The sequence below is a fragment of the Nerophis ophidion genome, linkage group LG12 (genome assembly GCF_033978795.1).
Source record: "Nerophis ophidion isolate RoL-2023_Sa linkage group LG12, RoL_Noph_v1.0, whole genome shotgun sequence".
Lineage (NCBI taxonomy): Eukaryota > Metazoa > Chordata > Actinopteri > Syngnathiformes > Syngnathidae > Nerophis > Nerophis ophidion.
The window spans coordinates 19,195,960-19,212,715 of NC_084622.1; the positions used below are offsets into that span (position 1 = coordinate 19,195,960).

Sequence of the window (16,756 nt, forward strand, 5' to 3'; positions counted from 1 at the left end):
AAAGCTCAGTTCCTTTAACATTCCTTCAAAACATTAAAGGCCAACAGACATTTAAAAAAAAAGATAATTTCTCACCCTTTTCACTTCAATCATGTTGACTTTATGGCTTTTCCATATATCCTCCAGCGTGATGATGGCGTCCAGATGACCACGCAGCAGGAGGCCAGAGAGAGAAGGTCAAAGGTCACGTCTTACCATGTGACCCATCTCAGGTCTGCCTTGTTAGTGCTGGCATAGGACTATGCAGCTTCTTCTCTACAACGTTCTTTCTTGCTGGAAAATATCCTCCCATAGTGGAATCTACTCAGTGGCCCAGTGGTTAGAGTGTCTGCCCTGAGATAGGTAGGTTGTGAGTTCGAACCCCGGCCGAGTCATACCAAAGACTATAAAAATGGGAGTCATTACCTCCCTGCTTGGCACTCAGCATCAAGGCTTGGAATTGGGGGTTGAATCACCAAAAATGATTCCCGGGCGGGGTCACCGCTGCTGCTCACTGCTCCCCTCACCTCTCAAGGGGTGATCAAGGGTGATGGGTCAAATGCAGGGAATAATTTCGCCACACCTAGTGTGTGTGTGTGTGTGGTTCTTTAACTTTAATCAGACCGTATTTGGGGTACAAACCCCGTTTCCATATGAATACAATGATTTGCAAATCCTTTTCAAGCCATATTCAGTTGAATATGCTACAAAGACAACATATTTGATGTTCAAACTGATCAACATTTTTTTTTTTTGCAAATAATCATGAACTTTAGAATTTGATGCCAGCAACACGTTAATAAGAAGTTGGGAAAGGTGGCAACAAATATTGATAAAGTTGAGGAATGCTCATCAAACACTTATTTGGAACATCCCACAGGTGTGCAGGCTAATTGGGAACAGGTGGGTGCCATGATTGGGGATAAAAGCAGCTTCCATGAAATGCTAAGTAATTCACAAACAAGGATGGTTGAGGGTCACCACTTTGTAAGCAAATTGTCAAACAGTTTTAGAACAACATTTCTCAACGAGCTATTGCAAGGAATTTACGGATTTGACCATCTACAGTCCGTAAAATCATCAAAAAGTTCAGAGAATCTGGAGAGATCACTGCATGTAAGCGATGATATTACGGACCTTTGATCCCTCAGGCGGTAATGCATCAAAAACCCACATCAGTGTGTAAATGATATCACCACATGGGCTCAGGAACACTTCATAAAACCACTCTCAATAACTACAGTTGGTTGCTACTTCTGTAAGAGCAAATTAAAATGCAGCCATGAAATTCTAAATTATTATTTGCCAAAAAAAAAAAAAAAATGTTAATGAATTCGAACATCAATTATGTTGTCTTTGTAGCATATTCAACTGAATATGGGTTGAAAAGGATTTGCAAATCATTGTATTCTGTTTATATTTACATCTAACACAATTTCCCAACTCATATGGAAACAGGGTTTGTAGATGGAAGTCTGATTTTATGGTCTGATTACGAGAACATTTGAAAAAGTGTAAGAAGTGTAAGAAGACATAATGAACCTTTTTGAGCGAAAGTTAAATATCGTTTTCGATTCCCAAGTACTGTGAATTGGAATGGGAAAGTACCTGTCCCTCTACTTAGTGATTCATACTTCTGTTGCCAAGGGAAACTCTTTGGCCGATTCGCCCACCAGGGAGACATCCTTGAGTCTTGCTGAAGCTGTGCTCATATTTCCAAAGATGTTGAAACGTGGCAGCAGATACTTTTCTGTTCCTCAAATCCTGGCACCAGACTAGGTTGAAAAAACCTGGGGATGAACAACGTGTGTCTTAAGTCTAGGCCTTTTTTAAAGGGAGTTTTGTATCCCACAAGTTGATCACGAAGTGTGAGCCGAAATGTCCGCGGACACGCTGACCTGCGGCCGCACTCTGTTCCGGCGGCAGCCGAAGAGCCGGGCCGCCCTCCTGTGGCGCCTGGACAGCAGCACATAGAGGAGAGGGTTGATGCAGGGGTGCAGGTACTGGAGCACCGTGCACACAAAGTAGAAGAGCTCCCAGGCCCGTCCGTGTCGGTAGACCCCTAAGTAAACGCACAGCTCCAGCACGTAGCCTGGTAGCCAGCACACCGAGAAGGTCGCGGCCGCCAAGAAGACCATGACCGAGGCTCGCCGAGTGTTCCTGGCACTAGATATGGACATGACCGGACTCTTGTGGAGAAACAGAGCCAGGCGGATGTAATTGAAGGCAATGACCAGCATGGGTACAAAGTAGAAGAGCACGAACTGGCTGAGGACCACCTGGTAGTGATGCTCGTGGAGGGTAGGAAGGCAGAAGGAGAAGTCGACAAGGCTGGAGTTCAGGATCTCTTTGGTGGCAAACATTCTCAGGGGCAGGCTGATGAGGAAGCTGAGGGCCCAGACCAGAACGAACATGAGGATGACCAGGTCCATAGCTGGAGGCTGGTAGGGATTGGTGATGATCATGGCCCTCGCCATGGACACGGCACACAGCGAGTAGGTGCTGGCCGCCAAGCTGAAGGCCAACAGGAACTGGTAGACCTTACAGGCCACATCGTCCAGAGGCCAGGAGTGGCTGAGGGCCGAGTGCAAGGTTAAGGGGATGAGCAGCAGGGTGAGGAAGTCGGCCAGGGACATGCTGAGCAGGAGGATGTCCAGGCGGTTCTTGCGCAGCGTCTTGTACTTGGCGAATAAGGAGAAGACCAGCAGGTTGGCGCCCAGCCCCACACCCAGGATCAAGGCGCAGGTGCAGGTGAACACCAGGCCGTAGGTGTTGGGAACTGACATGTTCACGCCACTCCGCCTGCAAACTGTCAAATACCATTTAGGTCATGTTTCTATACACATTGTGGTCACATGTCAGACTCATTTTTATCAGCTTCAATTGTTCTTAACTTGTGTGGACAAATGCCACATGATAGTTTTACACAATTGACCCTTTCATTTGATTTCCACGGTCTTTCTTGTATGCCATCCAACTGATCACAGACTTGCTGCGCAATCATAAAAGCAGAAGTTGTAGCTAATGGAGAGGTTGTCTTCTTAGAGACTTCATGGACACCATGGTCAAGCAGCATTAACACAAGTGAGAGTGAGTGTAGAGTTTGATCAGAAAATGTTATTCTGTTCTTGGCTGTTCCACTCCTTCAAATACAGAGATAGGAAATAACTCTCATAGAGTCCTGAAAGAAGTGGTTCATAAAGCTCATAAAGTCAGGGAAATAGAAAAGTCCGTAGAAGGAAATGCCTTTTCAAAATATCACTTTCATCTTCTTGTGGAATACAATCATACCACGCTTGTGTCTGCAGAGATCACTTTGTAAAATGTTTGTTTGAACATTTGATTTGTTTATTCTTTACTACATTAGTAGTGTTTGAGAGCAGAACTAAACGTAAAGAAAGGACAATTAGTTAGTGTTGTTTTGTTTTTCCTATGCCTAAAAACAACTAGAAGACCTGCTGGTGCAAATAAACTACCGTATTACCTTGAATTGGTATATATTATCCGCATGCCTTCTTTTACCGCCGGCTCAAACTCGTTTCGCAAAATAATTAACGCATGCTTAGAATTAGCGCATGCTTAAAATTACTTCCGGGTCTACCTTGTTTAGCAAAATAATTAGTGCATGTCTCGGTTTACCGCCGGGTGAAACTCGTCACGTCACGGGTGACACTTCACCTTTCAAGGCATCATTTTCCAAAATGGAGGAGGCTGATTTCAATAATTTAAACTCGCATAAAGGGAATAAGACAAAGAGCTACTCAGTAGGATTTAAGGTATACTGTAAGCTATTGAATATGCTAAAAAGAACAGTAAGGAGGAAACTGCTTGAAAGTTTAGAGTCGACGCGCGCAGAATAAGAGATTGGTGTAGTTTGGAAGGGAAGCTGCAGAATAAGTGACAACAACAGTTTTCTAAACTGGACTTTCAATGGAAGATCTCCATCGAGACAGAGAGACTTTTAAAACTGAAGAAAGATAAGGAAGACTTCTATAAACAAGTTATCGATGCTTTTGATCAGAAGGAGCTGTGCATGGACTTCATTTATAAGTAAAGGTAAGACCATAATAACGTTTTTTTTTATTAACTGTGCTTTTCATGATGGTATCCTTACATCACACTCAAATTTACAAGCGCAGGCCTAAATTTACCGCATGCCTTTGGTAAACGCCAGAGTGAGAAAAGGTTTTAAATTAATTAGCGCCCCGGCGGCAATTCAAGGAAATAAAGTAACTCATGTTAAGTCCAAGTAATAAATGTTGTGATTGTTGGTCCAATCCACACTCTTTTCGTTGTCCACACTGTTTTTGTTGTAATAATGTATATAATGCTTAAACCAAAACTGAACATAAGGAAAAGGCAATGAAGCAAGCGGATGGCTATGCAAAACGAAAGTAAAACTGAACTGGCTACAAAGTAAACAGAAACAAAATGCTGGACGAGGACAAAAACTTACGGCGTCCACAAAGTACATCCGTACATGACTTGACCATCAACAATGTCCACACAAAGAAGGATAGCAACAACTTATATAGTCTTGCTTGCTAACACAAAGCAGGTGCGGGGAATAGCGCTCAAAGGAAGACATAACGTGTCTATTGACAGATATAAATTAGATTGAAATTACATGGGTACGACTAGTAGCTACTATTAGCAAACAGATAGATCTACTAACTCGGCGCACAAAAAGTGCAGATGGCCTTAAAACGCCACAACAGTCAGGCACCATATGTAAGTACCCAAAATAAAGACTCGACATACAAACAAACTCAATCGGAGCAGAAATATAGGGGGAAACGGGATTAAAACCAGATGCTAACCGCCCATTGAAAATACATGGGTACGGCTAGTAGCTACTATTAGCAAACAGATAGACTTACCAACTTGGCGTAATATCTTAACATTGACACACTCTCTCGTCGCAACTCGGCCCTGATGGTCGGCACCTATATGTTTACAATTAGTTGTAAAATGTTGGACGCTTGTTTTTACGATATGCAGGCAAACGGCAACTTTAAAACATACCGGCTTAGCTACGGCACCTGGCAGCCATCTTGGTATAGACGATCACAGCCCCTCCCTCACGAATGTTGGTGCGTGCGCACCAGCAGCAGACGGTACGGAAAAAAACTTAAAAAAAACGTCTCCCTCACTGTGTCTGCGCACGGCGGCCATCTTTGAAATGGTTTTCAGCGCAGCAGTTCTTTAAAGGCTGATAAAATCACAACTGTATCAGTAATAAAAACTTGTTAACCAACTTTTAATCAGAAGGGTTCAATCTCTCTCCTGTGGTAGTTTGAAGCCGACACGACAAACCATCTCAGAGGAGATCATTTTTGAAAAAAGGTGACAATTTTTTACAAAACTTTTGTTTTGAAGGGGGAATTGCAAACTTCCTTTAGATTTTTGCTGGGAGTTGTCAATAAATAAAAAGTAGGTCTAAGTGAGACCTACATAGAGGTTTTTGTTTCATGTCTCTACGACATTCCTACTGGAGGTTACAGGCAGTTTTGTCTGTGTTTTCTTCCTAAGAGCAGTTTTGTCTGTTTTTTATTCCTAGGGGGCGCTAGAGCGCAATTTTGAGTTTTGGGGTCAGGTTTTTTGATTAGATTGCAATTTTTGCCAGTCCTGATGTGTGTGTCCAGTTTGGTGAGTTTTGAAGCCTGTTAACGGGGTCAAATTACAGCTCAAAAAGGCAAAGGTGAGTGTTTTTGCAAAACTTTTGTGTTGAAAGGGGAATTGCAAACCCCTGTTGATTTTTGCTGAAGGTGGTCAGTGTATGAAATCTAGGTCTAAGTGAGACCTACATAGAGGTTTTTGGTTCATGTCGCTACGACATTACTACTGGAAGTTACAGGCAGTTTTGTCTGTGTTTTCTTCCTAGGAGCAGTTTTGTTTGTGTTTTATTCCTAGGGGGCGCTGGAGCGCAATTTTGAGTTTTGGGGTTAGGTTTTTTGATTAGATTGCAATTTCTGCCAGTCCTGATGTGTGTGTACAGTTTGGTAAGTTTTGAAGCATGTTAACAGGGTCAAATTACAGCTCAAAGAGGCAACGGTGATTGTTTTTACAAAACTTTTGTTTTGAAGGGGGAATTGCAAACCCCTGTTGATTTTTGCTGAAGGATGTCAGTGTATGAAATCTAGGTCTAAGTGAGACATACATGGAGGTTTTTGTTTCATGTCGCTACGACATTCCTACTGGAAGTTACAGGCAGTTTTGTCTGTGTTTTCTTCCTAGGGGCGGCTAAAGCGCAACTTTTAGTTTTGGGGTTAGGTTTTTTTTTAATTAAATCGCAATGTTTGCCAGTCCCGATGTGTGTGTCAAATTTGGTGAGTTTGGAAGCATGTTAAGGGGTCAAATTACAGCTCAAAGAGGCGGAAGAATAATGAAAGAAAGAAAGAATAAAAGGCTAGAACTTCAATAGAGTTATCTGTCCCAAAGGGACATTCGGTGCCTAATAAATAAATATAAAGAAGTAAAATTGATCATATTGCAGTTTGATCTGATAAAGTCTCCCAATGTAATCTCAGCTCCAATTGATCGCATGTTGTTGACGTCATGTGACTTTAAAATGTTGCAGTTCTTACTTGTGGTGTCATCTCCCCTATGGTGCTTCATATTCCAAGTCACTCACCGTCATCGTCCTTCCTTCCTTCTCCGACTGCGTGTTGCGGCGTCCTGGCGGTGGCAGCTGGCGTCCATCGCTGCTCGGCTTCCTGCGTCCCAGCTGAGTGTGTGATTGTTGCAGGTGGAACAGCAAACATCATCACTCAGTCATTCTGCATGAGTGGCTTGAAAGGCGGCACAGCAGCTGCTGGCCAAACAAACTCCTTTTTTGGGGAGTTCATCATGGAAGAAGAGAAGTTTGCTGACAATATGAACGGCCATATTTTATTATATTTCATGTCAGCTACATTTATAGGAACTATTAAAAACTCTGCACATAAACACAACACTTTAGGAACTCTAAGGACTAAATGAAGTTATTCAAGGCAGCTTTTCCATCTCTTTGACTACATTATACTGCAAGTATTTGACTACATTATACTGCAAGTATTTGATTACATTATACTGCAAGTATTTGACTACATTATACTGCAAGTATTTGACTACATTATACTGCAAGTATTTGACTACATTATACTGCAAGTATTTGACTACATTATACTGCAAGTATTCGACTACATTATACTGCATGTATTCGACTACATTATACTGCATGTATTTGACTACATTATACTGCATGTATTTGACTACATTATGCTGCAAGTATTTGACTACATTATACTGCATGTATTTGACTACATTATACTGCAAGTATTTGACTACATTATACTGCAAGTATTTGACTACATTATACTGCAAGTATTTGACTACATTATACTGCAAGTATTTGACTACATTATACTGCATGTATTTGACTACATTAAACTGCAAGTATTTGACTACATTATACTGCAAATATTTGACTACACTATACTGCAAGTATTTGACTACACTATACTGCAAGTATTTGACTACATTATACTGCAAGTATTTGACTACATTATACTGCAAGTATTTGACTACATTATACTGCAAGTATTTGACTACATTATACTGCTAGTATTTGACTACATTATACTGCAAATATTTGACTACATTATACTGCATGTATTCGGCTGAAAAACATCCTAGACTTTCCAGAAAGAGGCTTACTGATGATTGGTCACTTTTGCTCTTTCTCATTCTGATGTTTTGATTGATTTTCAGGGCTTTATCAGCTACTCTGCAGCCTTTATGACCGTGTCAGCTAATGGCTCATGCTCTTATAGCACCGGATGTAGCAGAGCAGGATGCATTCACCGGCCTGGCGTTATTCTCTACCCTGCGTGCGTGTGTGTGTGTGTGTGTGTGTGTGTGTGTGTGTGTGTGTGTGTGTGTGTGTGTGTGTGTGTGTCAACAACAGCGTGGTTTGTTTCGAATCAAAGCTGCTCAGACCATCTGTCGTCGCTAAAGGAGAATTTAAGCAATATGATACCTTTTTTAATTTTTACCCTTTTTTGAGCAGCAACATGGAATGCATGAAAGATGCAGGTATGCGTTTCTGTTTTTTTTTTGTTTTTTTTATAAATTGTGCGTCCTTCCTCCACATTGTGGTCCAACATGATCTGTCTTACAAATGCTTCATTTACACTAAAAATCAGTCAGAGCATATTATGATTATTAATATTATATTATAATTATCATTATCATTATCATTATTATGGACCAATGTCTCTTTGGGACAGAGGACCCTATTGAATTTCTAAGGTTTTATTATTATAATTCTTTATTATTCCGTCACCTCTTTGAGCAGTAATTTGACCTCCTTATCATGCTTCAAAACTCACCAAAAATTGCGATCTAATCAAAAAAACAAAACCCAAAACTCAAAATTGCGCTCTAGCGCCCCCTAGGAAGAAAGCACAGACAAAACTGTAATTAACTTCCAGTAGCAATGTCGTAGAAACATGAAAAAAAAACCTGTATGTAGGTCTCAGTTAGACCTATATTTCATACTCTTTAATGAGCTCGCAAAGAACCATTGCACTGCTGCTGTTGTCACAAAATGTCGGCTTTCTGCTGAGACAAAACTGTAGGACGTCATACACACATGAAACAAAAACCTCAATATAGGTCTCACTGAGACCTATATTTCATACACTGACCGCCCCCAACTAAAATCAACAGTAAGTTTGCTATTCCCACTTAACTGCATTATATTCACCATGCATTAGAGTCTCAAAATGGCGTCACCAATGCGTCCTTATAAAATGCCCAAGCCACTTTACAACTGTTATTACTACGAGACTGATGTGTAACACGTGTGTATACAACTTTTTCTCTGTGTAATAATCCATCAATCCATCTTCTACCGCTTATCTGGGCTTGGGTCGCGGGGGCAGCAGCCAAAGCAGTCCCGTCCATCACTGCTTGCAGCTTTAATTTCTAATTGCCTTTTTTAATGCTGCTTTCTGGGCGCTGATTGGACTATGAGGTGAATTATATTTATATAGCGCTTTTCTTTAGAGACCGAATTCTCCAAACTGTTTTAGCGACCTTAGCTGAGGTGGAGAACGGGCTGGCCTTGGATTTTCCAGCCAACAAATGGTTTTGCCGAGCAGTTGTCTGATGGACCTGGGCTGGTCAGAAACATCTCCAGTCCCTTCACGTCTTCTTCTTTCTTCTTCTGCTTGATACTGAGTAACATTGAAGGTGTCAGCCAGCTCAGCAGCAGGTCAGGTCTTCAACGCTTTAGTCTCCGGGTGAATCTTAGGCATCACAGGCCAAGTTGAAGTTGCTGCAAAGGTCCGGTGTGTTTGGGTTTCTGACCCACCCTCACTAATTGATTGATGAATGAATGAGCGCAGGTGAGGCTGTGATGGAGGACCAGGTGCATCATAGGACAACATTTATGTCCTGGCAAAAACTGGCTCAGTACCAAGCTGTGAAGGTTGGAATGTTTTTGTCTGCTACCAAAACATTTTTTCAAAAGCTGAGGGGATTGAAATGAGTCATTTGTTCTCCAAAAAAAATGTGATTGAGCATATATTTGAGGGGCACTCAAGGTGAACTTGTATCCAACACTTTAGTCAGAACTGCATGAGAAGTCAAAACTGGTAAAGACTGTAAAACCCAGATGGATCTAAAACTGCATGAACCTTATTATTTGGCATCATTGAAGAGGACACTGCAACAACATCCAGCAGTCAAAAGAGGAGGACAAACATAACAGGTTTTCGTTTTAGAAAAAAAACTTCATCACTGCAAATGTTTACATTTATTTAGGGAGAGCATACTTGAAACATTTTTACTTTGCAAAATTGTCTATAATAACCCCGCCCCCCCAAAAAATGTTGTTTCTATATTGTTGCTAAAACAACAAATGCAATCGTGTCTAATTGATGTTTTCATGGAGTAAAATTAAATTATTTTCATTAAACACAATATTTTATATAATAACCTCCAAAATATTTCCATATTTCTTCTGTTAAATTTGTTTTGTACTAAATTGCACTAAACTAGTGAGGTTTAATTTTTAATTTTCTAAAGGAATTAAAGTATGTAAGTTTCCATTAAACACACACACACACACACACATATATATATATGTACGTATATATATATATAAAACATGTTAAACAAAAAAATATATATATAAAACATATATAATATCAAACATATTAAACATATACATATATATTTATATATATATTAAAAGAATAAATATATATAAATTAAACATATTAAATATATATATATATATATATACATATACATATACATATGTTTAATGGAAACTTAGACATACTTTATATGTAAACAGTATATATATATTTAAAGGAAACTTCTATCTGATAAATCACAAATCTTATTTATTTTTATTTTTAATTACAAATATTCTACTGTATTTTGTTCCAATCGCAGCACATTTATTTGTGCCAAATTTTACTACGGTAACTAAAAATAGATCAAATTATGGCAAATTTTTCTGAACAGATTTTTAGAAAGAAAATACATCCACACTTGCTCTCAGAATTGTTCAGTTGACCAAAGATGTTTGAGCTGTCAATAAATTTGCTTGAAATATATTTCAGTTGTAAAAAAAACCCCGGCCAAATTGATGTTAAATTGTCCAGGAAATGCAAGAATATAATAATAATAGCATCCAAATAAATGATAGCAGGGGCTTGAGAAAGCAAAGCAGCAGCAATCAGTCCTTAGAACTACATTTTTAATGCTTGCTGAATAATAGTAACGTACATTTATAAGCTCTCAGTGCAAGTCAAGAACATTAAATGACTGACAGCCCCCAACTCCTTCTATAAAAATATAAACTATATACGTGATGAGAGTGGGTCGGACAATAAATTACACCCGGGAGAGATGTTAGGTGGGCAAGGAAAGCGGGACCACAAAAGAACATCCATGTACGTGACAGAACTAAAGTGCATTATGGATTCAGTCAGCAGCACCACAATACATTCACCAAATAAATAGAGACTTTCAAAAAGGAAATAAATTATGGCGGATGTTCCAGGTGATGCTTGTGAAGGTTGTCCAAATAAATATGGAGATGTTGGAACTGAGCGGTGCCATTAAAAAATACAAAGGCCCCAAAAAAATCTATCATACAAGCAAAAGGCCGCAAAAGGAGCCCCGGTTGGTGTCAGTGTCTTCTGGAGCTCCGCCCGTCTCAGGCCCCGGCCCCGGTCCCGGCAGAGCGGGCGCGCCTGCGCTTCTTGTCGCCCTCCCGGCGCCGGCCCAGCCTGGCCTTTTTTTTCCTCTTGGTGGCCACCTTCAGCGGCTGGTCCTTGTAAGCCAGCGCCTTGTTGGTCTCCTGCGGCAGGTTGGGGCCCTCCTGCTCGGGCCTCAACCTGTGGGGGAGGTTCTTGGTGGCCTCCGGGGTCTTCTGGGGGTGGAGGTCGTTCCCGCTGAAGTCGGGGGTCCGGTTCTGCACGAGCGGCGCCTGCTCGTGGGCCGTGTGCACCTCGTCCAGCAGCTCCTGCAGCCACAGGCGGCGCTTGAACTCCTGCATGCTGCGACCCTTGTCGTGCATCAGCTGGGCGTGGCTCACCGACCTCCTCCTGCCAGCGGGGTCGCGCCAACATAGACAAAGTCAGGCTTTTGCATGAGGAGACATGTTTGTTTTCAACACCTGCCATGTCTGCACTAAGCGGGGCAGATGTCAGTGGAGGCCAGTAGGGGGCGGCATAAACAAGTGTTGCTGGAGCTCAACCCTGCAGAGGAGCGTGCGGTCTTCTCCTTGATGGAGTTTTCTCACACACTTGAATCGGCGCGTAAAAGTGAAAACACTCACGTTCTGCTACTCGCTCCATCCAGCGGCATCCCGTGAGCCGTCACCGGAGAACACAGCAAGAAGACAGCCAAACTCCACTGATGAAGTAAGACCGCCGAGCACATCCTTCCACCCGAAAGTCTGCAAAACAAACCTTTTTTTTAATCTCCCATTTTGCATTTGGCTGCCATTAAATAGAAGCACACTTACATGTTGATTTTGAAAAGATCCTTGAAAGATGATCCCCTTGTTGCTATGATGAGAAGCAGGTCTTAGGACTTGTGTGCGTATCCATTGGTCCTAGGGCAGCCTGGGGAAACCCCCCTCCGGTCTCGTGCGTTCATTTGCCTCCCGCAGTACACTATTTACTTCTCCCAGGTGTCCCAATCAAACAAGAACAAGCAGGACCGAGATAGTCGCGCAGCAGCAGCGGCCCAGCAGCTGCAGTCCAGTCCGAGGTGGTCTCATGAAGAGCGGAGCATCTTCTGCGGTGGTCCGCATGCACACCAGCTTCTGAGAGGCTTTTTTACTCTGAGTCAGCCCGTGTCTGAGAGGAGGGGAGGGGGGACTCCAAAGTTTGGGTTTGAAGATGCAGGCACCACCTCGACCTAGCAGTCTGTGCCTCGCACCCTCCCCGTCCTGGGAGCCCCCGCCTCTCCTCGCTTATCCCCTCCTTGGCACTCACCTGCAGCTCACAGGCCCCAGGTCAGAGTTTCTTGGCACCTGGATGTGGACCAGCATCTCAGCCCCTCTGGATCACAAATAATCAAGATGTCACCAGGAATGCGATACGGGCGGTGGTGGAGCCACTGAAGGACCTCATTTGTAAGCTCGCCAACATCCAAGTAGTCACTCACTTCTTGTGGCAGACTTTCTTACAAGCCCGGGGGAAAATATGCCATCAGCAGTCTTGGTTCAGTTGTTGAATTGCGTAGAAAATATCACAAACATTCTGGCTTTAAGAAAGACTAAAATACACCAAGAATATAATTGTGATAGTCTCTCCTCGGTTTCAAGTGTCGTTCAAGCCGAGTGAAAAAGTCATGGAGTCATGACAAACAAAGCCAACACACCACTTGTACAAACCCCGTTTCCATATGAGTTGGGAAATTGTGTTAGATGTAAATATAAACAGAATACAATGATTTGCAAATCCTTTTCAATCCATATTCAGTTGAATATGCTACAAAGACAACATATTTGATGTTCAAACTCATAAACATTTTAATTTTTTTTGCAAATAATAATTAACTTTAGAATTTGATGCCAGCAACACGTGACAAAGAAGTATGGAAAGGTGGCAATAAATACTGATAAAGTTGAGGAATGCTCATCAAACACATATGCGGAACATCCCACAGGTGTGCAGGCTAATTGGGAACAGGTGGGTGCCATGATTGGGTATAAAAACAGCTTCCCAAAAAATGCTCAGTCTTTCACAAGAAAGGATGGGGCGAGGTATACCCTTTTGTCCACAACTGCGTGAGCAAATAGTCAAAGAGTTTAAGAACACTTCTCAAAGTGAAATTGCAAGAAATGCCGGAAACCAACATTGAATGACCGTGACCTTCCATCCCTCAGACGGCACTGTATAAAAAAACAGCATCAATCTCTGAAAGGATATCACCACATTGGCTCAGGAACACTTCAGAAAACCACTGTCACTAAATACAGTTGGTCACTACATTTGTAAGTGCAAGTTAAAGCTCTACTATGCAAAGCGAAAGCCATTTATCAACAACATCCAGAAACGCCGCCAGCTTCTCTGGGCCCAAGATCATCTAAGATGGACTGATGCAAAGTGGAAAAATGTTCTGTGGTCTGACTAGTCCACATTTCTAATTGTCTTTGGAAACGGGGTTTGTAGTTGGTTGCACCACCTCTGGCTTTTATGACAGATTGCAGTCTCCGAGAAATGGACTTCCCCTCATCAGTCTTACTCTGCTTGCTGTTGTCAGATCAACTTTGCAGGTCGGACTCTCCTCATCCACCATTGCCTTCCATTTCCACCACATATTTGACTCTGGATTGAGATTGTCACTATTTACAGGCCATAACTTTGTTCAACTTTCTTCAAGGAACGTTTTTACAGTTTTTGCTCCTCTGGCAAGATGCATTATCATCTTCAAAAATGATGTCATCCTAACAAACGTTCTTCCCACTGATGCAATACGAGACGTGTCCAAAATGTCAAAGTAAACACTCCCCATTGCCGTGACCTGACATGTCATCAATGGCTGTGGAAATGTGCACCTTTTCTTCAGGCAGTCGTCTTCTTAAATCTCCTTGGAACGGCACAAAGAAAAAGTTCCAGCATCATCACCTTGTCCAACGTAGATTGGCAATTCCTCACTGAATATGGCTTCCAGTCCATGATTGTTGTTCCTTTTCCCTTGGTTTTTACTCTTTTTTTTAAATTTATTTATTTGCTGTTTTCAAGATATATTGCTTTAACATTTCTGTCATGTTGTTTGCACTTGGTCCAGATTTGGCACCCAGTTGACATCTTTGGCAACGTTGTGTGATGATTTACCTTCTTGAAAACGGTTGTGTCAGGTTCAAACCCCGATGACATCTATTAAAAAGACAAGAAGCAAGGAATCAAACAGAAACAGGATTCAATTTAGCTCTGATGAAATGGTAGCACGCCTTCTCTTTTATTTGGACTTTCCCTGATTACATAGCAACAGCTGTTTCTAAGGGGAGATGGGGTCGTAAACAGCCGTTGCACTCGGTCACAAAACAGTTCATAGAAAAGATGCCTGGAACTTAGGTCAGGGCCCGCTTCCTCTCCGCTTTGTAGATCTTGGATCAAGACAAGATCTTCCTGTGGATTACAATAGATCAAAGAAACTGACACCTTCATGTCACTTCCCATCTTAAACAGTGGAGTTTACAAGCCTTTTGCTTGGGAAAATCAGAGACAGGTTTTGTCTCCTCACTGCGAAATCATGGGAACAGAAAGGTTTGTGATCACTTACACACAATTATTTTGACAGTTGATAATCCTCTCCTTTGTTTCTATTGACATCTCCGGTGTTGGAGCCATGATTCATTTCAATTCACCTGCTGCAACAGCTGACCGAGGTGTGAACCCTCCTTCTTCCCTGCAGACTAATGGCCAGATTTGATCTGATGCAGGTGTTGGCTTTGGAGAAGAAAAACTACAGGGTGATTCCCTTCTTTATCTCAGAATGAAGTGATTCCAGATTTTTTTTCACTTTGCGTGATCTAAAATAAAAAGTGTTACTATCACAATTGGGCTTCACGGTGGCAGAGGGGTTAGTGCGTCTGCCCCACAATACGAAGTTCCTGCAGTCCTGGGTTCAAATCCAGGCTCGGGATCTTTCTGTGTGGAGTTTGCATGTTCTCCCCGTGAATGCGTGGGTTCCCTCAGGGTACTCCGGCTTCCTCCCACCTCCAAAGACATGCACCTGGGGATAGGTTGATTGGCAACACTAAATTGGCCCTAGTGTGTGAATGTGAGTGTGAATGTTGTCTGTCTATCTGTGTTGGCCCTGCGATGAGGTGGCGACTTGTCCAGGGTGTACCCCGCCTTACGCCCGATTGTAGCTGAGATAGGCGCCAGCGCCCCCCGCGACCCCAAAAGGGAATAAGCGGTAGGAAAATGGATGGATGGACTATCACAATTGATATTCTTGATTTATTTGAGTATTTCTGAAAGGCAGAACGCTGCCATTTGAAATGAGTTGACTTTTGTCTGCCATCTTGTTTCCTACGCAATGAAACAAGGGAATGAACATCCTCCATGTCTGGTGATTGTCAGGTTGAGTTTGTGACAAACCCCAAGATGCAGAGAAGGCGGCAAGCATTGTGCAAGAAAACATAATTTAATGTAAAAGTACTTTCTAGTAAGTAGTCCCATAGTTCAGTGGTCACTGTTTGATCAGAGTGACATTACGGTCCTCCTACCCTCAGATCAAGGGATGTTCCAGGTGTGTCAATGAAAGTGATCAGAAAAGATCTGATTGATCATTTCATGAGGTGTGGTGTACACTGCATCCACACTTGAAGTACAATCTCATATTTCACCCTCCAGGAGCCTCTGAGTAAGAACTAAAGTACATCAATGGACGGGAGGATTTGCGGAAGGCCAGAATTTGAGAGGGAAAGCCCACATTGAAGGCAGAGGTGCATGTGAGAGATGAAGACGCACTGACAGACTTAAGACTTCACTTTTTCCCACTTCCACACATGGGAGAATAGGAGCCACACAAGGTGTGGACAAAGAGCCTCATTACCCCTGAAGACGTGACTGCTATCCCAACTGATCTCAGGTTTGATTGCCCTGGACTTCCATGGTCACCTGGTCCGTGCTGGCACACCACGGTCTTATCTTGATGGTAGGAAGAGTGACAGGTGTGTGACCGCGGGGCAACCGTGAAGGGGGCGTGTTTAGTCCAAAGTACACAGCGAGACCTCAACCACTTCCCCAGGGGAGAATGACCATAACCTGAGAGACGGCCAAGCCACAGCGTGTCAGTGCACAGCATTCAGGCCTCCCAAGCTACCAGCCACCGCCACTCTTCTACCACAGCCAGCCCACTCACCACCGCACGGTTACGCTGGCCTCTGTCAGGAAAGTCATGGAATCTCAGGATTGACTTTCAGAAGCAGAGCATTGGCTTGCTTCACGCTTCAAAGAAGTCCAGCAGATTGTCGTCTCAGGAACATTTTCTTTCTCCTTCCCAATATTTTCTCAAACTGCTGGACCGCCGTAAAGGAAAGTGATGCTCATTTCTCCTCTCAAGCCCAAACAAACCTTGAAAGTATTTTAATAGATGAATATATTTATTAGTTAATGTAATAATACAATTAAGTACCTAATGTTTTTTTCCAATTAGCAAACTAATGTAGAATAATGAATGAAGTGTATCATTTTTACTATTATTGCTACTATGATTAATTATTATTACTACTACCACTACTAATAGT

At 42.3% G+C, this 16,756-nt stretch overlaps 2 protein-coding genes across 2 annotated transcripts; both read right to left on the bottom strand.

The window, feature by feature from the left end:
- Nucleotides 1-1,327: 1,327 nt before the first annotated feature.
- On the bottom strand, nucleotides 1,328-2,782 carry LOC133563784 (galanin receptor 2a). Its single transcript, XM_061918069.1, has one exon. The coding sequence runs from the start codon at nucleotides 2,763-2,765 to the stop codon at nucleotides 1,839-1,841; it is 927 nt and encodes a 308-aa protein (XP_061774053.1). The 5' UTR covers nucleotides 2,766-2,782; the 3' UTR covers nucleotides 1,328-1,838.
- Nucleotides 2,783-10,359: 7,577 nt separating this feature from the next.
- Nucleotides 10,360-12,472, bottom strand: LOC133563785 (parathyroid hormone-related protein-like). The gene is made up of 3 exons (XM_061918070.1): nucleotides 12,011-12,472; nucleotides 11,822-11,941; nucleotides 10,360-11,588 (listed from the first exon to the last, which is right to left on the bottom strand). Exons 2-3 carry the CDS (start codon nucleotides 11,923-11,925, stop codon nucleotides 11,198-11,200), a joined length of 495 nt encoding a protein of 164 aa, XP_061774054.1. The 5' UTR covers nucleotides 11,926-11,941; nucleotides 12,011-12,472; the 3' UTR covers nucleotides 10,360-11,197.
- Between the last annotated feature and the right edge of the window lie 4,284 nt (nucleotides 12,473-16,756).

Excerpts from the sequence above, each read along its gene's own strand:
- LOC133563784 (XM_061918069.1), bottom strand. The coding sequence starts at position 2,765 with ATGTCAGTTCCCAACACCTACGGCCTGGTGTTCACCTGCACCTGCGCC.
- LOC133563785 (XM_061918070.1), bottom strand. The coding sequence starts at position 11,925 with ATGTGCTCGGCGGTCTTACTTCATCAGTGGAGTTTGGCTGTCTTCTTG. Across the intron at positions 11,589-11,821 it reads GATGGAGCGAGTAGCAGAAC|GAGGAGGTCGGTGAGCCACG; the intron begins GTGAGTGTTTTC and ends CCCCGCTGGCAG.